Raw genomic sequence first — 22250 nt, 5'->3', positions numbered from 1 at the left:
TGACTCTTCGTGACCCCGTGGATCAGAGCACGCCAGGCCCTCCTGTCTTCCACTGCCTCCTGCAGCTTGGTCAAACTGATGCTGGTAGCCTCGAGAACAACGTCCAACCATCTCGTCCTCTGTCGTCCCCTTCTCTTTGTGCCCTCCATCTTTCCCAACATCAGGGTCTTTTCCAGGGAGTCTTCTCTTCTCATGAGGTGGGCAAAGTATTGGAGCCTCAGCTTCAGGATCTGTCCTTCAGTGAGCACTCAGGGCTGATTTCCTTCAGAATGGATAAATAAATATCCAAATAATAATAAATAAATATTATTATTATTGCTCTGCTGGGGATCACGGGCCTTCCCCACCCCCAGGAGAGTCATCCCTGGTGCCAGCGGCCATCAACAGCTCTCTCCTCCTTCATGATCCCCTTTCAAAGCCTTCCAAGTCGGTGGCCACCACTGCCTGCTGTGGCAGGGAGTTCCACAGATTAACCATATCCTGCAAGAAGAAGCGCTTCCCCTTTTATGCGTCCTAGCGAACTACACTTCCCATCATCCCTGGCGCAGCTGCCGCGCAGGCGCACAACCCTTATTCCAGAACCCCTTACTCGAAGCGAGGTTCATGAAGCCACGCCTCTTTATGCTTCCCGGCATGCTCCTCGAAGGGGCGCGGCCTACTGACGTGGCTGCCAAGGGTTTTTTTTCCCCTCAGCAGGCAATGGCTGCGCCGGCCGCTGATTCCTCCTCGGGAGGGCCCGCCGCCCTCCAGCCAGCGGGAGATGCCGGCCGGCCGCCGCTGCATATGGCGGCGCTGGTGTTGGCTCGCGGCGGCAGCAAAGGAATCCCGCTGAAGAACATTAAGCTGCTGGCCGGGGTCCCGCTGATTGGTTGGGTGCTGAGGGCAGCTCTCGACTCCGGCGTCTTTCAGAGGTGTGCGCATGCGCGAATACCATTTCCTTTTCTCCCCCCCTCTCTCCCCCCCCCCCACTTCACCCACCCAAGGAGTGAGAGTTCTTTTGTCTCCAGGCGAGACTTCGGGGTTATTTTGAGACTCTCTGTAGATTGGACAGAGGAGTTGGTGGGGAAAATGCAATGCAATTGCTTATTTTTCTTTTCAAATTTCAAAGCTTTTTGGCTTAATTTATATAAATTAAATTGCTGTGTTTTTTGTGGATTTTTCATTTTTTTAAAAAAAATGGCTCTTGTGTGTGTTTATTTATTTCACAAAATTTATATACCGCTTGATTGTAAAGTGGAGGGAAACCACAAAGCGGCTTACAGAAAGAATGAAACAGTTGTTCGTTTTTTGTAATTAAACAATGACAGCGTAAAAACAACTGTGCCTGAAGATTTACTCCACTTACTGGTTTGCCCAGTCTAGAAGGACTTAAGAGCAGCGGTGTTCAGACACTTAAATCCCCCACTTGGGAGATCGATTAGGTCTTTGATTAACTTTTTGTTAAGGGACAGTTCCTTCTACACCTCTGGAAAAGAGGCCTGTTCTATGGCAGTTTGAAGGAGAAAGGTTTTGTGGCGACGATCTGATTCTTCAGGGGAGCAGAATGTGCCAGATTGTCTGCTTCAAATAATTATTTTAACTGTGCGATGTGTTTTAATCTGTTTTATGTACTTTATCTTTTGCAGTGGCTTCAGCCACACAAATAATATTTATTTTAAAATAAAATAAAAGTCCAGCAATTTGATAGATAGATCTAAAACAACACAAACATTTCAGAACAGTACCCCATACATATAAAAACAGTCAAAAGTTGTTCCATAAAGGCACACCTTTGGGTGGATGCCCAAATGACTATATGCAGTGGTTGGGGTGGAAATCCTCTCCAGAACTGGTATAACTGCATCTGGAACTTAGCGGTGTGTAAAAGTTGAGAGTGACAAGGACTTCATTGAGTCAGCTGTGCTTGAATGGACCTGGTTGCCTTTTGTTTCCTTTATCCATGTTGCAGTTGAAGCACTGTGATTGTCAAGTTCCCAGGGCTCTTTTGACGGGGTTGGTCTAGATGACCCTCAGGATCCCTTCCAACTCAACAATTCTATGATTTTTTTCTGGCGATAGACTCTTGGACATTAATGTTGCCTCGCTTTTATGCAGCGTTGCCCGCTGCACCTTCCTCTCTCCTTTCTTCCTTTCCAGCTGAAAACAATAAACAAATAATATTTTTTTAAAAAAAAAAATGCATAGGATCACTCTGTCTTATCTGTTGCATTTAACAACTCATTTTTTTGATACTGAAGTCGGCGTTCCGTGAGTCTTCCATTCTGCCCTCTTGGATATTATTCCCACTCACGAGATACCAAATTACTTGGCTATTTACAGGCCTGCCACTAAGGCTGAGAAATGGAGAACCTGTGGCCCTCCAGATGTTGTTGGGCTCCAACTCCCGTCAGCCCGGCCAGCGGTCACAGATTGATGGGGGCAGTGGTCCCGACGACATTCAGAAGGCTGTAGATTCCTCATCCCTGTCCTAGGTAAACAGCCTCGGTCCAGTATACCTGAAGGAGTGTCTTCACCCCCATTGTTCTGCCCGGACACTGAGGCATAGCTGTCAACTTACAGATTTGAAAATAAGGGACCAGCAGCCTCGAAAATAAGGGATCAGCAGCCAAAATAAGGGATTTTCCAAGCACAGGTATGGCCCTTCCGAGCCAAAGGCAGAAAGCCCAGCCAGCAGCCAAACGAAGCCTCAAGTGGTGGTTCCCACAGCGCAACAACCCGGCAAAGGGGATGCAGCAAGGAAAACCACCGTCACCTCTCCGCTGGGAAGTGCTGAGCAAAGGCAAGTCCCCAGGCAATGCGGCCGATTTGATCGGCACAAGGCGTGCAAGCTCCACCCTCCCAGTCGTTCTTAGACTCCTTATTGGGTGAGCAATGCAGCCAAGCAACACAGTTGGAGCCTCCCTCCTCCCTGGCCGGCAGGGAGGGAGGGAGAGGAGCTGCTTACTTTGAAACCCAGGGAATTTAAGGGGCATCATCAATAAGGGACAGCAGCGGGACACAGCGCTGGGATAAGGGAGTTTCCCGCCAAATAAGGGACAGTTGACAGCTATGCCCTGAGGTCCAGCGCTGAGGGTCTTCTCGGTAGTGGCACCCGCCCTTTGGAACGCCCTCCCGTCAGATGTCAAAGAGAAAAACAACTACCAGACTTTTAGAAGACATTTGAAGGCAGCCCTGTTTAGGGAAGCCTTTAATGTTTAATAGACTATTGTGTTTTACTACTTTGTTGGAAGCTGCCCAAGGTGGCTGGGGAGACCCAGCCAGATGGGCGGGGTATAAATAATAAATTATTAATATAATTTTTAAATTATATATATAATAATTTATTATTATTATTATAGGTACAAAGGAAGATGTGAACATCATGCAGCTGCATTACATGTCCTATGTTTGCAAGTGTCAGGGTTTCTGGGAGAGAGGAGGAGATGACAGAGGAGACGGAGAGCGAGTGGGAGGAGGGGCAGAAGGATGAGGAAGAAGATGACGGAATTCTGAGGGAATCCACGAGTCTGAGCAGCGAGTCAGAGGATTCTCAAAAGGGGGTTACCTTAATCAAGCAAAGGGGAGGAGAAGGGAGAAGCGGAGAGGAGCCCAGTGGAAGACAGAGGAAGCAAGAGACGTCTCAGCCGGAACGGAGTAAAGGGGGTGGAGTCGTCAGCCTCTCGGAGGGAGCAGGATTAGGAGAGAACAGAGAGAGGGGGTTGGAGCAGGGTGTTCAGCCGGAAAGGGTGGAGAGCAGAGCAGGGGGTGGTGTAGCGGTCGAAAGAAAGGTCAGCAGCAACGTACGCGCGCCAAGTTCAAACGTAGAGGCGCGCGGAAGTGGAGAGAGCTCAGGGGAGGAGCCCGGCCCTAAAGCCAGAAAGAGGGGGGAAGAGGCGGCAGAGGATTCAGCCTCAGGCGAGTCACGGAGAGAGGGAAGCCAGGGGGGCAGGAAGACCCTGCGGAAAAGAAAGGAGAGGAAGAGGTGGTCTAGAGCCAGGCTATTAAGTTGGTGCGGAAGAGGGGAGGAGTCAGAGGGGACTTCAGCGGTCTAACGTGGCAGACGTACGGCCACAATGCTGAACTGTATGAGAAGCAGAAATCTTCAATAAACTTTTCCTGTAAATAAGCTGCAACGGAGTGAGGTCTCTTGTGAGCTGGGACCAGTCCTGGGTGGCCGTGACAGTAAGTCCCCTCTCTGAAAGCAAAAATTTTTTTTTGCGAAGCTCACGAACGGGAGCAGCCATGAGCGCTGAGGAGCAGCTGGTTGCACTGCGGGATCAGGTTACCGCTCTCACATCGGCAGTCATTGCTTCGCAGAAGAAGAATGACGACTTGGAGAAGACGTGCCAGGATTTGCAGGCAAGGTGGGAACACGCGGACAAGGCGGGGGCCCCAGGATCCAGAGCGGAGGGCATTGCGCTTGGACGGAGGGGGGGTGCCCTAGTTCCGCATTTTAATGGCAACTTGCAAGACTATCCCAATTTCAGAGCGGACGTTGTATATGCACTGCACTTACTCCGTCACGATTTTAAAGATGAGGAGGAGAGAGTGGGGTTCATTGTTTCGCACCTGCATGGGGAGGCCAGGGCTTGGCTACGCAATTTGTGGCGCGAAGATGGACCGGCCCGTCGCGATTCAACTGCGTTCATCAAAGCGATGGATTCTTGTTTTCAATCCTCTGTGGATGTGGACATTGCGCGCCGTCAAATGCACGGGCTGAGGCAGGGGAAAGCGACTGTGCGCCAATACCACTCTAAATTTTTTGCATTGCTCACCGCCTTAGATTGGCCAAAGGACAGTAAACCGGTCAGAGATCTTTTTTGGGAGGGATTGAGCCCCCCCATCAAGGATGAGATCGCTAGGGGGGACAGACCCCAGACCCTAGAAGACGTGGTGCAACGGGCTTTAGCTCTTGGAATTCGACATGAGGGGCGTCCGTGGCACGAGGAGGACGGGCCCCAAGCGCGTGCGCAAGCAAGGACTCTCCCTTTTGTGCACAGGGACTTCAGCCGTGCGCACCCCTCGCCAATGGGGAAGGACAGAGAGGAGCCAATGGAGATTGGTGGTGCTAGGGCTCAGAAGCCATCCCAGAGCCCTGTCCCTGGTGCAGCCAAAGCGAAGCCTCCTAGAGGAACCAGGAAGTGTTACATCTGTGACAGTGCGCACCATATGGCGAAAGAGTGCCCCCAGAGGCTCCAGAAGCACACTGCAGCGCTGGCAACTGTAACAGCAGAGGTGCAACCAGGGGAGCAGCTTCAGGGAAACGACAGTGCCTGGCTGGAAGCAGAGCTACTGGGGCTCAGCCAGGCGGATCTGTAGACAAGCCCCCAGCATCACTGCAGAGCGTGGACCCTTTGCCTCCCAAACCGGCAGTTCTGCTCACAGCAACACTCCAGTTGCCTGATGGGAGACTCCTCGAGGTTCCAATAACGATCGATTCGGGAAGCAACGCCGACTTCATGGGACTGCAGTTCGTTAAGCAGCACAACATGGCGCTCCTGCCTGCAACGACGCCTCTGAACGTGGTCACGGTGGACGGCAGGAAGTTGCTGGGGGGGCAAGTGGTGCAGCAAACCCCTCCCATGATGATGCAGATTGGCAGCCATCGAGAGCTTATTAGTTTCAATGTCACCCACTTATCGGACACACCCATCGTGTTAGGCATGAGTTGGCTGGAGAGGCACAGTCCCGCGGTTGCGTGGTACCAGAGGCAGATCAACTTTTGTTCATCGTATTGTGCTCAGCATTGCTTTCAGACCGATCAGGGAGGAGAGGCTGAGCAGCCATTGCATCTGGGTATGGTGCAAACAGTGCCTCACAAGTACCAGGAATTCTTGGAGGTTTTCTGTGAGAAGGAAGCTGACAAGTTGCCGCCTCATAGACCTTACGACTGCGCGATTGATTTAGTGCCAGGGGCGCAATTGCCTGCTGCCAAGCTGTACTCCATGTCGGAGGACGAAATGCAAGAGCTTCGGGAGTTCATAGACCATAACCTCAAGCGAGGTTTCATCCAGGAATCTAAAGCAGCGGGAGGCAGCCCTGTTTTCTTTGTGAAGAAGAAGGACACGCCCCAAAAAAGGCTTATAGTGGATTACAGGTTCATCAACAGCTTGACTAAGCCCAAAGCTTTCCCCATGCCCAAGATTGACGACCTTTTAGCGACCGTCAGGAGGGGCAAGATTTTCACCAAGCTGGACCTACGTGGAGCTTACAATCTCATCCGCATCCGGAAAGGAGATGAGTGGAAGACCGCCATGTTCACCCCTCTGGGCACATACGAATACAGAGTCATGCCTTTCGGCCTCCAAAATGGCAGCCACGTTTTTCAAGCATTTATGCACCACGTGCTAGCAGGTCTCCTCTACAAAAAGTGTGTCTGCTTTCTCGACGATATCCTGATTTTCTCGGAATCGCCGGAGGATCACGATAAGGACGTGAGGGAGGTCCTGCAGAGGCTGAAGGAACACAGGCTGTACGCCAAGTTGGAAAAGTGCCAGTTTGATGTCAGAGAGGTTGATTTCCTTGGCTACAAGTTGTCCGACGAGGGACTGGCCATGGACAGGGCTAAGGTTCAAGCGCTGTTGGACTGGAAAAGCCCTCGAAATCGGAAAGAGGTCCAGAGGTTCATCGGCTTTGCCAATTTTTACCGCAAGTTTATTAAAGGTTTTGCGAACGCGACGGCGGCGATCACTGACACCCTCAGTTCCAAGAAGAAGAAGTTCGTCTGGACCGAACAAGCGGAGCGGTCCTTCCGGACGCTTAAAGGTCTTTTCGCCTCCGAAGAGCAGCTGCTCCACGTGAATCCCGGCAGACCCATGCGGGTAGAGACCGATGCGTCAGATAGAGCGGTTGGGGCCGTTCTTTTGCAAGAGGATTCACAAGGCAACTGGCGACCGGGTGCGTTCTACTCCCGGAAGCTCAGCAAGACGGAGCGCAATTATACCATATGGGACAGGGAGTTGTTGGCCATTCATGCTGCTTTCAAAGCGTGGCGACACTTCTTAATAGGAGCCAAGCACACGGTGCAGGTCCGCACGGATCACAAGAACTTAGAGTATTGGCGGACGGCTAAGTTGCAGACCCAGCGACACATGCGCTGGGCGGAGTTCTTTGCGGACTTCGACTTCAAAATAGAATACATCCCAGGAGACTCCAATGTTATTGCAGACGCGCTGTCCCGAAAGCCGCAATACTTGGAGGAAGCAGCTCCAATCGCAGCAAAGCACATTTTCGCACCGCAGGCGTGGACGTGCGCTACCATCGCAGTCGACCTGGACGCGGTGCGACGCGCGTTGCAAAGGGATCAGTTTGCACAGTCTAAGATGGAGGAGCTACGCGGAGGGTCGCGACACAACGATGAGTTTCAATTACAAGATGGACTTTTGACTCGTAAGGGTGCCCTTTACGTGCCCACCGACGATCTTCGAGCCAAGGTTCTGCAACAGTTGCATGACGCCCCTAGTGCAGGCCATTTCGGCAAAGAGAAGACGATGGAGTTGGTGGCTAGAGACTTTTGGTGGCCCCAGATGAGAGGAGAGGTGGCGGACTACGTCGCCAGGTGTGATATCTGCCAGAGGTCCAAACCAGTGCACCAGAAGCAGGCGGGATTGCTAGAACCGCTGGAGACACCGCAGCAACCATGGGAGAGGGTAGCGTTGGACTTTGTTACAGACCTGCCCAGCTCCAGAGGTAAGACGGCGGTGTTAGTGGTGGTGGACTTGTTCACCAAGATGGCGCACTTCATCCCTTGTGCCAAGGTGGCGACGGCAGAACAGACCGCAAAGCTCTTCATCGATCACGTCTTCAGAGTGCATGGACTTCCGCAGTCCGTCTTGTCCGACAGGGGGCGCCAGTTTGTTTCCACCTTCTGGCGAAAGCTTCTGGGCATCTTGCACGTCAAAATCAACCTGACATCGGCGAGGCATCCGCAAACCAACGGTCAAGCGGAGAGGGTCAACGCGATCATGCAGCAGTACCTGCGGTGCTACGCCAACCAGCGACCTGCGGCGTGGGTGGACTATCTGCCGATGGCTGAATTCGCCTACAACAACACGAAACACGCTTCCACCGGGGTGACGCCTTTCTTCGCGAACAATGGCCGTCATCCCAGAACCTTCCCGAGATTTGCGGCACCAGGAGGGGGGGGGCCTCAAGATGCCGACCAGTTTGCAGCGGAGTTGCAAGAGGTGCACGAGGAGCTGCGGAGACATTTGGAGCTGGCAAAACAGGCGTATAAGGTGCAGGCCGATAAGCACAGGAGGGCGGGAGAGGACATCCAGGTTGGGGACTGGGTGTGGTTAGCAGCCCACGCGATGCCGGCCAGGTCATTGGCCAAGAAGAAGTTAGGACACAGGCAGCTAGGGCCATATCAAGTTGAGGCTAAGATCAATCCGGTGGCTTTTCGTCTAGCCCTTCCGGAAGGTTCCAGGGTGCACCCGGTCTTTCATAGGTCGGTGCTCACTCCCTACAAAACCCCACACAGGTTTCAAGAGTCAGGAGCACCCCCAGAGCCACGTAGGAGGGCGCCTGAGAGGGGGGAATCGCCAAGACCAGGACCTCTTAACGAGGTCACAGAGATACTGGACTCGAGATGGGGGGAGGAGGGAGTTGAATATTTTCTCGCCAGGGAGGGCACACCAGCCGCTGCTAATAGTTGGGTGCCAGGCTACGAGTTAGACGAACCCCTTTTGAAAGAAGAGTTCCATGCACTTTTCCCACATAGACCCATGCCAGCTGAGTACTTTGATGACTGGCTTTTCACACCCACATTGTCAGATAGCACGTTCAGGGGTTTCTCTTCCCCCGAGGAAAGAACACCAGAATCAAGCCCGCCCAGGGGATCGTGCTCGGGGGTGGACACGGAAACCCCTTATTGGTGGGAGGAGCAGCCAGAGGAGGAATGGCGTAAGAGGTGGTTGATAGGTCCTTGGCGGGCAGCACCGGAGGAAGTAGCGATGGAAGCAGAGACTGAGAAGCATTTGGGGGAAGAACCCGACTTCGAATACACTTACACAGAACTGCCAGCAGAGAACATTGACGTAGACGACCTGTATCCTGAGCCTACCCCCGAAGAGCCGCAGTTTCCACAACCGGTCCCCGGCGAGCGGGAGGGGGGAAGGGGGGGCTTCGAGGGGGGGATGGATGTCAGGGTTTCTGGGAGAGAGGAGGAGATGACAGAGGAGACGGAGAGCGAGTGGGAGGAGGGGCAGAAGGATGAGGAAGAAGATGACGGAATTCTGAGGGAATCCACGAGTCTGAGCAGCGAGTCAGAGGATTCTCAAAAGGGGGTTACCTTAATCAAGCAAAGGGGAGGAGAAGGGAGAAGCGGAGAGGAGCCCAGTGGAAGACAGAGGAAGCAAGAGACGTCTCAGCCGGAACGGAGTAAAGGGGGTGGAGTCGTCAGCCTCTCGGAGGGAGCAGGATTAGGAGAGAACAGAGAGAGGGGGTTGGAGCAGGGTGTTCAGCCGGAAAGGGTGGAGAGCAGAGCAGGGGGTGGTGTAGCGGTCGAAAGAAAGGTCAGCAGCAACGTACGCGCGCCAAGTTCAAACGTAGAGGCGCGCGGAAGTGGAGAGAGCTCAGGGGAGGAGCCCGGCCCTAAAGCCAGAAAGAGGGGGGAAGAGGCGGCAGAGGATTCAGCCTCAGGCGAGTCACGGAGAGAGGGAAGCCAGGGGGGCAGGAAGACCCTGCGGAAAAGAAAGGAGAGGAAGAGGTGGTCTAGAGCCAGGCTATTAAGTTGGTGCGGAAGAGGGGAGGAGTCAGAGGGGACTTCAGCGGTCTAACGTGGCAGACGTACGGCCACAATGCTGAACTGTATGAGAAGCAGAAATCTTCAATAAACTTTTCCTGTAAATAAGCTGCAACGGAGTGAGGTCTCTTGTGAGCTGGGACCAGTCCTGGGTGGCCGTGACAGCAAGGTTTTCTTTTCTTGTGACTGCCATTCTCGGTGGCTTGTAGGGAAATAGCTTTGATCCTTCTTCTCTGTCTGGGCAATAACTTGTTGCTGCTGCCTTCTGCCTGCCGACAGCGTGTGGGTTTCCACAGACCACGACGAAATTGAGAAAGTGGCCAAGCAGTTTGGGGCAAAAGTCCACCGGAGAAGCTCGGAAGTGTCGAAAGACTCCTCTACCTCCCTAGATGCCATCGTGGAGTTCCTCAGGTATCACGATGGTATGGCGTCCACCTTTGTTTTTAAAAGTATCTATATTTTTATATTCCCCCCCCCCCGCCTTTCTCAAGGCAGCTTAAACATTGAAAACAAATAATAAAACAAATCAACATCTTTAAAATTTAGGCAAGAGGCAAAAATAAGGCAATTCTAATTTGCACCAGAAAAAAATTGAGTTTGCGTTGGAAATTGTTCTAATTTAGCATGTTTATTTTACCTGCATTTAGTAAACAAAGCTAAACGCTTTGAAACTGCGAAGCATGCCTAATAATTGCATTTGCAACTAGCATTGTTTCTAAAGAATGTTATGAAATGGGGGGGGGGGGAATTGACATCCCCCCGCCCAATCAGCTTGCTATTTCATGACTTTCAGTTCAGCCTTGTAAACAAGTCTGCAAAAGTTTCTAGCTTGTTTTTGGTTTGTTTGCTTTTAATAAAGTAGTCTGCTGGCGACCAGCAAAGAACGGAGCTCTGCCCCTCTGGCTCACCTGCATGGAATTTCATGTTGCCAGTGGTTACCAGGCTATTGGCTAAATTCAGATTTGGTCCTGCTAAAGATAATAGCCTGCTCATGTTTTGGATTTCCTCTTATGTCTCCGCCTGAAGTTTTTTTTTTTATGTAGTACTGGAAATGCTATTGATGCATTTTGAGTAATATTGCACATTGTTACCTAAACACTGTGATATTCATCTCCTTTGTGTCATTCTCTTCTCCTTTCCCCTCCCTACTTCAGAGGTTGATGTCATAGGAAATATTCAAGCAACTTCCCCCTGTTTACATCCCACCGATCTTACCAGGGTGGCCAAAATGATCCAGGAGGATGGCTTCGATTCCGTGTTCTCCGTCGTCAGGCGGCATCAGTTTCGGTGGAGCGAAATAAAAAAAGGAGGTGAGCGGTATTGCTTCTCATAAAAGCATGCAAGCAAATTATTGTTGTTTTCATTATGATCATATGTGCATAAGTGCCATACGTAGCACAATGCAGTCCTCAGGTCACACACCGAAACCTCCTACCTTCCTACTATTCCAGAATCCCACATAGACATTTTTTCCTCCGTCTATCCCTATTAGACTGATCCTCGATCTTTAATTCTAGGTCATTTTGAGTGATTGCAGTTCAGATTGTGTGGTTAGGCTAGCGTTAAGCGCTTCATTTGCCATTTGCATTATATCTGCTCTGCGACCAGATACTATCTCAACTTTAGCTTCAGGTGGCTGCAGAGCAGCAGTCCAGCCATTTGCTAGAGCCCGTCTTATTTTGGCAGTCAGTTGCTCTGAATCCCTCTCCTCCTTAGGGGCCATTGGAGGTCTTTACGTCCTTTTGCCTGGAAACGCCAGGCGCCATGTCTTCCACACCAGCTTTGTCTGACAGTTCTGAGTAATCAGCCTTTAGAGCAGCCTTTCTCAACCGATGGGTCCCCAGATGTTGTTGAACTACAACTCCCATCAGCCCTAGCTAGCAAGGCCAGAGCTCAGGGATGATGGGAGTTGTAGCCCAACAACATCTGGGGACCCACAGGTTGAGAACTGCTTCTTTAGAGCAGTGTTCCCCAACCTTGGAACTCCAGCTGTTTTTAGACTACAATTCCCATCATCCTTGACCACAGGTCTTGCTAGCGAGGGATGATGGGAGTTGTAGTCGAAAGGAACACCAAGCGCCATCTAGTCCAACCCCCCTCAAGCCTCATTAATTTGCTTTTGGGACTGCCAGGTTAGATGTGATTTAAATCAAATCGATTTCAATCACAATTTCAATCACTAGTCAGTAAGACTTGATTTAAATTATTTTTTTACAGAAAGACTCATTCTTGCTGGTATAATCTTAATATTTACAACCAGACGAAGGTTTCATTTTTGGAATAATAAGTTTTCAGAGTAGTTTTTACAGTTATATCAAAAATTACTGATTTGGTTATACTATTAGAAATACATTGCCAGATAATTATGCGGTTAGTATGAAGTTTAATAAGTTAACTGTTTATATTTGGACAACTTTTCTGCTGTACTTTATTGGAAGGAGAACAATAATCTTTTCCTTCATATCAATTTAAACAATTTATTTAACTAAAACAATAACATCATAGCGTATGTATCCATGTTTGTTAACTGATGTGGTTAAACGTTTTTTTAAAAAAACCAGACTGAGTTTTAGCACACATGAAAACCTTTTAAAAAATCCTTATTTCCTGATGAATAGCCTTTGGACTCTAATGTAACTTAAATGGAAAACTATCTTTAGAAAGATTTTTCCTCCAAAAGCATTTTCTTTTAAAAATCTGATTTAAAAAATTTTTTAAAATTGATTTTCTTTAATTATTTTTTTAATCATTGATTTTTATCCACCCTGGGGACTGCGAAAGCCCCACAGGGAGAGGTCTCAGAGAGGTGGGAAACAGCATCATTGCATGCATTCAGTGCAGTTTTAATCCTGAGGGTAGTGGAGATTCAAAATCGAGCTGCCATTGGACTTCATGGCAAGCCACACACACCTCATTAATGTTGTTCTTTTGCCTCTTGTCTCTTTCTCCCCTCCACGCCCCCCCCCTTTTATCAGTAAGTGAAGTGACCGTGCCTCAAAATCTGAATCCGGCCAAGCGCCCCCGCCGGCAGGACTGGGATGGAGAGCTCTATGAAAACGGGTCTTTCTACTTTGCCAAAAGGCCCCTGATCGAAAAGGGGTATTTGCAGGTTGGTGTAGATGTTGAGCTGGGAATTTTGTCCGTACCATCTTAACAGTTTTTCTTCTTTTCTTTTTGAAATTGTGCTCTAAGGTGAGCTTGAGACTCCTGTCTCCCAGGTCTCAGTCCAACACTCTTGACACTATACAATACTTATTTCAGTTCTTTGTTGTTTAGTCGTTTAGTCGTGTCCGACTCTTTGTGACCCCATGGACCAGAGCACGCCAGGCACTTCTGTCTTCATTTCAATGCTATTTCAATGCAGATCCCTTAATTGCCCTTTAAACACCTACATTATGGGAAAGAATCCTGGCAGCCTGTCTTCTCTCCTGTGCCATTTTCCCACAAAAAATCCCCCTACAAAGCTATCATTTGCCTCAAAGGTGCCACTGTGAGCCCGTGTAGTGTAATACTTAGAGTCTTGCAGTGATACCTGGGAGACCGGGATTCTCGTCCCAACTCAGCAGTGAAGCTCACCTTAGGCCATTTCTCAACCTAACCCATCTCACAGGGTTGTTGTGAGGATAAAATGGGGAGAAAGGGGATCAATCTAAGAAACAAATACGTTGCAATGGCACTTTCTGGGCAAACACCAGCCTTTTTTGCTGGCTGTGGGGGGAGGGTTATTTGGCAGGAAAATTGAAAGGGGAGAAGGTTTAGAACTTCCTGCCTGGGTTGTGGCAGGAGGCAACTGTTTGAAAGCAGTGCTTAACTGAGATTTTAATGATGCCACATCCAGTAATCTGGCTGCTGAATTTTGGACCTGAATTGACACTTCCTGGCCGTCTCCAAGGGCAGCCCCACGTGGAGCACATTGCAGTAGTCCAGTCCGGACTGGCGCATGGGGTGCAGTGGGCAAGATACGAACCTTGTCAAGTCAAAATAAATAAGTGGAAAGGTGTAGGAGGAGGCGGCTCCAGTGTAGCGCAAGACCAGAGAGACTTTAGTTTGCATTCACACCTGGCTAAGAAAGCTACCAGTTTGCCTTGCTTAGGTGCTTAAGCTCAGGTCTCCTTGAGACCCTTCCAGGAAGCATTAAGTGGCAGAATTCCTTCCTTCCTTCCTTCCTTGTTGGGAATGCCATCTGCTGCTGGAGAATGGGTTGGGTAGAGGCCCCTGATGCTCTCCAGGTGGTTGCATGTACCCCAGAGGTCATTTGACATGAAATACCACATGCTGGCATATCCTGCCCCTTCCTCCCTCTCTGCTTCAGCCAAACTGACTGGCGTGTTCTTTTAATTTTGCTTAGGGTGGGAAAATGGCTTATTACGAAATGCGCGCCGAGCATAGCGTGGATATAGATGTTGACATTGACTGGCCCATTGCAGAGCAAAGAGTCCTGCGGTAATATATGTGTATATTTCATTTATTTGGCGCCTCCACAGTTTGCTCCAATTTGTATTACATGTGTTTGTTTTAAGGTAAAGGTAAAGGGACCCCTGACCATTAGGTCCAGTCGTGACCGACTCTGGGGTTGCGGCGCTCATCTCGCTTTAATGGCCGAGGGAACCGGTGTACAGCTTCCAGGTCATGTGGCCAGCATGACTAAGCCACTTCTGGCGAACCAGAGCAGCACACAGAAACGCCGTTTACCTTCCCGCCAGAGTGGTACCTATTTATCTAGTTGCACTTTGACGTGCTTTCGAACTGCTAGGTTGGCAGGAGCGGGGACCGAGCAACGGGAGCTCACCCCGTCACGGGGATTCGAACCGCCAACCTTCTGATCGGCAAGTCCTAGGCTTTGTGGTTTAACCCACATATAATTTTAGTGTTCATGTTATGCTGTTCACCATCATATGGCAGTCTTTTGCTTAATGTTGATGGTATAGAAATTTTTTCCCTTTGCCTTGTGGGGCAGCAACGGGAGAAGAAAGGGCTGAGGAGGAAACCCTAGTACACCAATCCAGACTGGTGTCCCTAAGACTGCCTTGTACGCCTCCTTCCAGCATCTCCTGCAGCCAAGCTGGTGTCAAATGTATTGCTCTGTTTTCCTTTGGACCACATCAGCAAGGCTGGGGGGGGGGGTCTTGTTGTCTGGGCAGCCCAGGACCTCCAGACACACTGTCCAGCCTCCAGGAGAGGTCACTTTGGTGCTGCTAAGGCAACTTTCCAGTTTCTGCAGCCACAGCAGGTGCTCTGATTCTCCAGCAGTTTGACTTCACCCCTAGATGTGCACTCCATTGTCTCTCGAGACATACGGATGCCCACAACAAAAATAATTTTTTTGCAAATGAATAATGTAAATTGCCTTATGAATTATTAAATTGAAGAGTGCTATAAAAACATAAATAAAATTTAAAAAACAGCCTCGGTCCTGTATACCTGAAGGAGCGTCTCCACCCCCATTGAGGGCCTTTTGGAGGTTCCCTCATTGTGAGAAGTGAGGTTACAGGGAACCAGGCAGAGGGCCTTCTCGGTAGTGGCACCCGCCCTGTGGAACGCCCTCCCTTCAGATGTTAAAGAGATAAACAACTATCTGACATTCAGAAGACATCTGAAGGCAGCCCTGTTCAGGGAAGTTTTTAATGTGTGACATTTTAGTGTATTTTTGGTCTCTGTGGAAGCCGCCCAGAGTGGCTGGGGAAACCCAGCCAGATGGGCGGGGTACAAATAATAAATTATTATTATTATTATTATTATTATTATTATTATTATTATTATTATTATAAATGTAAGGAATACATACCTAAAATGTCCGGCCACACTGTGGCCCAGTTTTCACTGAGGTTGAAAACCTGTGCCTGGGCTATACCACTCCATCCTGCGATTGGGGATTCACACGATCACATACTTCCTATATGCAAAAATGCCCTCTTCGAAGGGAAAAAAAATCAGGTAGAAGGTGTGGCGATCAAACAGGGTCCCCGGACATCTCACCATCTATGGATCCCTGTGCCACCACTTTATTTCTCGCTGCCACCAATACTGAGTCCAGTCAGGGTTAAATTGAAACAAAAACTTTTGTTTATTTATTGCAGGTTAACAAGCGTGTGGTTTCATAAACAGTATCAGTCAATTACATTCATGGGGTGCCTATCCAGTCCTATAACTTTCCCTACCTGCTCTCCCTCACTAAACCACCTCTCAGATTTTTACTTGTTTTCCTAGCCCCTAACTGTTCCTGACTCAGCCTATTTCGTTACACTAAACTCAACCTACCCACAACTCTATCCCAATTCACTCCCACTCCACCCAACGAACTCTCCCCTTTGCCCCTCCCAGAGCTGGTTTTATAGTCCCACTGACTCCACCCCCTGGGTTCTGATTGGGTAACTTGTTTAACTATTTCACCTCCAGCACTCTCTCACCTGTTAACATCACAGAAGGCTAGCCTAGCTTCCTTCATTCCTGACACCTGCTTGTTCAGGGAATCATATTAGAGGAAAAATATATTGGGTGGTTTAAAGACTCTCTCAAGGCAAATCTTAAAGAATGTAGTATAAACACTAACAACTGGGAAACACTGGCCTGCAAGTGCTCCAATTGGAGAACAGCCTTTACCAAAGGTGTCATGGACTTTGAAGACGCTCGAACTTGGGACGAAAGGGAGAAACGTGCTAAGAGGAAGACAAGTTCAGCAAACCCTCACCATGATCAGCTTCTGGCTGGAAACCAATGTCCCCACTGTGGAAGGACGTGTGGGTCCAGAATTGGCCTCCAAAGTCACTTACGGACTCACTGTTAAAACTGTGTTTATGGAAGACAATCTTACTTGGCTATGAGTGATGGCCAAGGAAGACAGAAGTGGTGGCAGCCCAGAGGCAGGTTTGCAACCTCAGTGAGAATGAAGTTCTTACTGTCTCATTTGTTTCCCCTTTCCCCAGTCATGTGAGATTGCATAGCAGAGGCAAATGTCACACACAGATGCCAGCCCCTTATTTATGATTGCCACATCCATCTTTCCAGGTACGGCTACTTTGGTAAAGAGGCCTTGAAAGAGGTGAAGCTGCTGGTTTGTACGATTGACGGATGCCTCACCACGGGCCACATCTACGTCTCGGGAGACGAGAAGGAGATTATTTCCTACGACGTCAGGGATGCGACTGGAATCCGCCTGCTTCAGAAACGAGGTGTCGAGGTGTGTCTTCGCTTCTTGCAGCTATCTTGCGGTTGATTCACCTGTCAGGGTTGCCAGGAGGCTTCCTTCGTTGTAAGGAAAGCAAGTTTCTAGATCTTAGCATTTCGGGGAGAGAACCTCAAATGGCTCGGCGTGGTAGGGACTTAGCGGGGCTTTGTTGCCCTGATTAAATGCGGCCATTTCTCCCATCTCCCGCTAAACCCAGGAACCGCACATATGAGTTCACAAAAAGAAAACATCCCAAATTGCTGCAATAAGATTTGTTCCAACAAGATTTTATCATGTTATTTTTACAGGAGCGTTTCACGTTGCAAAACGATTGCGTAAAGCTCCTGTAAAAATAACAAGATAAAATTCACTCCCCCAGAAAAGAGTGGGACCAACCAACCCAGGCGATTTTTTCTTCTTTCTTTTTTTGTATGTTTCTATTATTATTATTTTGTGGAAATAATTTTTATTTGATTTTACAAGTACAGAGTTATAACAATACAAAATACATATCCATATATAGAGATTTCTTTGAATCTCTTGACTTCCCACCTTTCCCCTCCATGGGCCCTATTATAAACCTTTTCAACTGCATATTATTTCATCATCCAAATTTGATGTCTTTTCCTTTTCATCCACAGTACAGTGGTACTGCAGGTTAAGTACGGAGGTCCGTTCTTAGCCTGAAACTGTTCTTAACCTGAAGCACCACTTTAGCTAATGGGGCCTCCTGCTGCTGCGGCGCCACTGCTGCATGATTTCTGTTCTCATCCTGAAGCAAACTTCTTAGCCTGAAGCACTATTTCTGGGTTAGCGGAGTCTGTAACCTGAAGCGTATGTAACCCGAGGTACCGCTGTATATTCTACATTAGAAGTGTTACAGTGTTTTCATCTGCTTATAGTGGTTTCTCCAGTAAATTATAAATTTTCCCCGTTCTTTTTTGAAGTTTTGTTCTTGGTTCCTGAGCTTTCCGGTCAGTTTTACCATTTCATCGTAGTCCATCAGCTTATTTTGCCATTCTTCTCTGGTAGGGACTTTGTCTTTCCACCTCTTAACCCAGATGACTTTCAACGAGGAGCAGACTATTGGTGGCTGCTAGCCGTGCTGGAAACTATGCTCTGTGAGAGGCCTGCAAGAGGAGATGAACTCCTCTTCTGGCCTCTAACATGCTCTGCCTCCACAATTGAAGGCAGGCATGGTTCTGAATACCAGTTGCTGAAAGTTGCTCAGGACAGGATAGTACTATATTATTATTATTATTATTATTATTATTATTATTATTATTATTATTATTATTATTATTATTTATACCCCACCCTTCTGGCTGGGTCCCCCCAGCCACTCTGGGCGGCTGCCAACAAAAGACTAAAATACAATAACCTATTAAACATTAAAAGCTTCCCTAAACAGGGCTGCCTTTAGATGTCTTCTAAAAGTCTGGTACAGTGGTACCTCGCAAGACGAATGCCTCGGAAGACGAAAAACTCGCAAGACGAAAGTGTTTTTCATTTTTTGAGTTGCTTCGCAAGACGAATTTCCCTATGGGCTTGCTTCGCAAGATGAAAACGTCTTGTGAGTTTGTTTCCTTTTTCTTAAAACCACTTGAAGAGGTGCAGTTGCGACTGACCGTGCTTCGCAAGACGAAAAACCTCGCAAGACGAAAAGACTCGTGGAACGAATTAATTTCGTCTTGCGAGGTACCACTGTAGTTGTTTATTTCTTTGACATCTGGTGGAAGGGCATTCCACAGGGTGGGTGCCACTACTGAGAAGGCCCTCTGCCTGGTTCCCTGTAACTTGGCTTCTCGCAGTGAGGGAACTGCCAGAAGGCCCTTGGCACTGGACCTCAGTGTCCGGGCAGAAGGATGGAGGTTCACGTCCCCCTTGCTCACGTCCCCCTTGCAGGCTTCCTTCAGACACCTTGTCGGCCACTGTGAGAACAGGATGCTAGACTGAGTGGGCCATTGGCCTGATCCTGCAGACTCCTTTTGTGTCCATAGGTGCGGCTGATCTCCGAGAGGGACTGCTCACCGAAGACTCTTTCTGCCATGAAGTTGGGCTGTGCCGCGGAAGTCAACGTGGCTGACAAGCTGCTGGTCGTAGAGAAATGGAGGAAGGAAATGGGGCTTTGCTGGAAGGAAGTGGCGTATTTAGGTGAGGCCTGATCTCCACCTGAAAAATCGGGCTCTGTGCTGTATGTCAGGGATGGGGAGCCTGTGGACTACAACTCCCATCATCCCTGGTTATTAGCTGCACTGGCTGGAGCTGCTGGGAGCTGGAGTCCATCAACAACTGGAGAGCCAACCCACAAGCTTTTATTACATACACTATATTGCATGTGGGATGGAAGGGCACCAAATTTTGGCCTTACCTCCAGCACAAACAACAAGGCAGTGGTGCAGTCCGTGGGTTCCATGCCAAGGTTGGTCTGCCCTGATCTAAAGTATCTATGACAGCTCTAGTCAAAGTTTGCATTTAAGGGTTTGGTGTGGTTTTTTTTTTATGTGTTTGGTCTAATCTAGGGATGACCATCCTTTGACCTTCCACACACTGTTGAACTACAGCTCCCATCAGATTTGTAGTCCAACAACATCTTGAAGGCCACAGATTGGCCACCCTAGAGAATCTCATCTTCTCCTGAAGAATACAAGCAAAATTATGATGCTTACCAAGCAAAGGCTCCTGTTCCCAATGTGCTGGGAAGTTCTCCTGCTCAGCTGTGATTCCTTCAGTGCAGGTGATTGGATTAGATGACCCCTGGGGGGGGGGGGTCCCTGTTCCATTGAGCATCCGTTTAGGCTGTGAACAGCGGGACTGTTGGGGCGTCCAGTCCGCTTCCACTGAGCCAACCTGCTTCTCCTGGCTACCAGCAGAGTATCTTGCGCAGTGGTGTGCCTGTGTGGAAGGAATCTCAGCCATGCAGTAAAACTCTCGTACAACAGCTTCTCTATTCTACGAAGCTTTATTGTACAGCAGCAAAAATAAACAGTTTGGCCAGGAGAGAGCGAAGGCATGGTGCTTCTCCTGTCGCAGCAAAACAGAAAGTAAAATGTTCACATAACAAAGATGTGAACACACCCCCAGTGACAGGACATAACATCCCATTAGCTGTTAACCCTATAAGCTCTGGGTATCCTCACAGTCCCTTCCAACTCTCCAGTCCTAGGAGCCTATGAAACCTTAGGTTTTGTGGTGTACTGTTGCGAGCACCTTCATTGTCCTGGGAAAAAAACTCTGAAGCTTCGATGAATGAATGCTTGGAATCAACAGGCTTCTACTAGCGGTGGGCTTTTGTTGTTAGGGTCCTGATCGAATATGTGTCTCTGTCGCTGCAGGAAATGAGGAATCGGATGTGGAGTGCCTGAAGAAAGCTGGCATGAGCGCCGTCCCCGCCGACGGCTGCCCTGCTGCCCAGAAAGCCACCGGCTACATCTGCAAATGCAACGGTGGCCGCGGCGCGATCCGGGAGTTTGCAGAGCACATATTCCTCCTAATGGAAAAGGTGAATTCAGCTGGAAAGAAGCTCTGCTGATAAAATCCTGAAAGCCGCCACCCTTGGGGAAGCAGTCTCCTAATTCATTTCTTATCGTTCACTCACTCTGATCTTTTTTTTTTCCTTTTTGACATTTCATGGATCCCAAAGGGCATTCTCAGGAAATTGTAAAAGCATGGATTTCCAAGCATTTAAATCAAATCATCATGTTTCCTGTTGTGGTCCCATGCTGGCATAAAAAAGCCAGCCAAATCAAGCCAATATTGCAATATAGCTCAACATCATGGGTCTTGCTGGAATCTTAAAGTTTGCAACATTCATGTCTGCCTCTCTGGGGGCGGACCTGGGTTTTTCTTTGGCAAATGTGATTCTTGGTGGTTTGGGTGTTTTTGAAAGGCAAATGTAGGGTATTATCAGTATCAAATGCTATTGTGCAAGGAACGGATTTGACAGGAAAGAGGAGGGGCCGTTGTTTTCAAAGTTCAGTTCCTTGCAGAGATAATAATAATAAGTTATTATTTATACCCCGCCCATCTGGCTGGGTTTCCCCAGCCACTCTGGGCATCTCCCCGAGAATAGGGAGTGGTCTTCTATGTCATAAAGGGTCTGCCCTCTCCTGTCTAGTAGGAATACAGGCGTTCCACTGTCCACCTCTCAAGAATTGTGCTCCTGCAGCAAGGTTATGCATAAGGACTCTCAAGTTTGCAAGAAACTGAATCCCACCGCTGTTCTGGATTGTACAGTGGAGGGGCCCATAATCCGGGGTGGCATGCATGCTTTATGTGTGGAAAGTTCCCAGATTCAAACCCCGGCATCTCCAGTTAATAGGATCAGGCGGGTGGTAATGTGAAAGGGCCGTAGACCCTTGATCAAAAACCCTGGGCTGGATGGACACATAATCTTCCGCAAAGGCAGCGATAGGCTGCCCTGGTTCCATTAGTTGCTGCTCAAGATGCCGTCTGGTTGCCTATCTGTTTGACTTTTGCAACGGTTCATAGGCCACGCTACCTTTTGAGTCTGGTCTTAAGGTCTGATTCTCTTTTTCTCCTCCCATCCCTCTTCCCTTATTGGAGAACGTCCCCCCCGGAGGGTGCATATGATAATTCTGCCTGCCTTATGACCCTTCCTATATATTGAGGGAAGGTGGCTTGCATGCTGAGGAAAAGCTAGGGTCAACACTTCTCCCCAAAATGCCGAATTCTGAATCGGCAAGGGATAGGTTGGGTTTTTGTTTGACCATTCAAACATTCAGCTCCCTCACCTGCCGCAAGACGTAACACAGTCTGATAAACGTTTTCCCTCCTGTCCTTTTGGGCTGAGTTTAACTGAAGGATAAGCTCCCCCTGAAAGCACTTAACCGCACAATGCACAGCACAGTGGGTGCTTCGTTTTAAAGGACAATAGAGGCATTTGCTAGCTGCTATGTACTCGGGGCCAGTAATCATATTCTGGAAGTGCTCTGTTTGTTTGCAAGCACATAGAGACTTGTATCACCCTTGCTTAATGTTGGCTGGGTCACATTTATGCATAGATCCAATATGCACTGGATTAAGCATGTGCTTTGCAGTCTTCTACCTCCTCAGAAATCGCTTTCTGGCAAGACTGGATATATGCACCTCTGAAACCAATTCTAAAAACCTAGTGGTTCTCCACATTCAAAACAGGTCAGCTCTCCAGAGGAAGAAAACCCCTCTCTTGTGAGCAGAATACCTGCAAATAAGTTTGGCTATATTTATCTTCTGTTCCCCCTCCCCCCCCCAAAAAAAATGGAATAGCCAGGTGTATTTTGACCAGTTTGGAAGAGACAGGAGAGGAGTTGATAATTTAGTACCAAAGGAATGGTCTTCCTTTCTCCTGAGACCTCACCA

The 22250-nt window shown here is 48.8% G+C and overlaps 1 protein-coding gene across 2 annotated transcripts; it reads left to right on the top strand.

The window, feature by feature from the left end:
• The first annotated feature begins 652 nt into the window (after positions 1–652).
• On the top strand, positions 653–22135 carry CMAS (cytidine monophosphate N-acetylneuraminic acid synthetase). Of its 2 annotated transcripts, none has more exons than XM_081927272.1 (8): positions 653–911; positions 10004–10146; positions 10879–11034; positions 12700–12833; positions 14073–14167; positions 16730–16901; positions 18890–19043; positions 19412–19528. In XM_081927272.1, the coding sequence occupies exons 1-8, from the start codon at positions 700–702 to the stop codon at positions 19426–19428; spliced, it is 1083 nt and encodes a 360-aa protein (XP_081783398.1). In that variant the 5' UTR covers positions 653–699; the 3' UTR covers positions 19429–19528. The 2 variants fall into 2 exon arrangements, with proteins under 2 accessions (XP_081783398.1, XP_081783397.1); XM_081927271.1 differs by lacking the exon at positions 19412–19528 and adding an exon at positions 20225–22135 and having other exon boundaries at positions 685–911.
• Positions 22136–22250: the final 115 nt, after the last annotated feature.

Source organism: Podarcis melisellensis (genome assembly GCF_964234715.1).
Source record: "Podarcis melisellensis genome assembly, chromosome: 10".
Taxonomy (NCBI): Eukaryota; Metazoa; Chordata; class Lepidosauria; order Squamata; family Lacertidae; genus Podarcis; species Podarcis melisellensis.
This window is presented reverse-complemented; position numbering and strand designations above follow the sequence as displayed.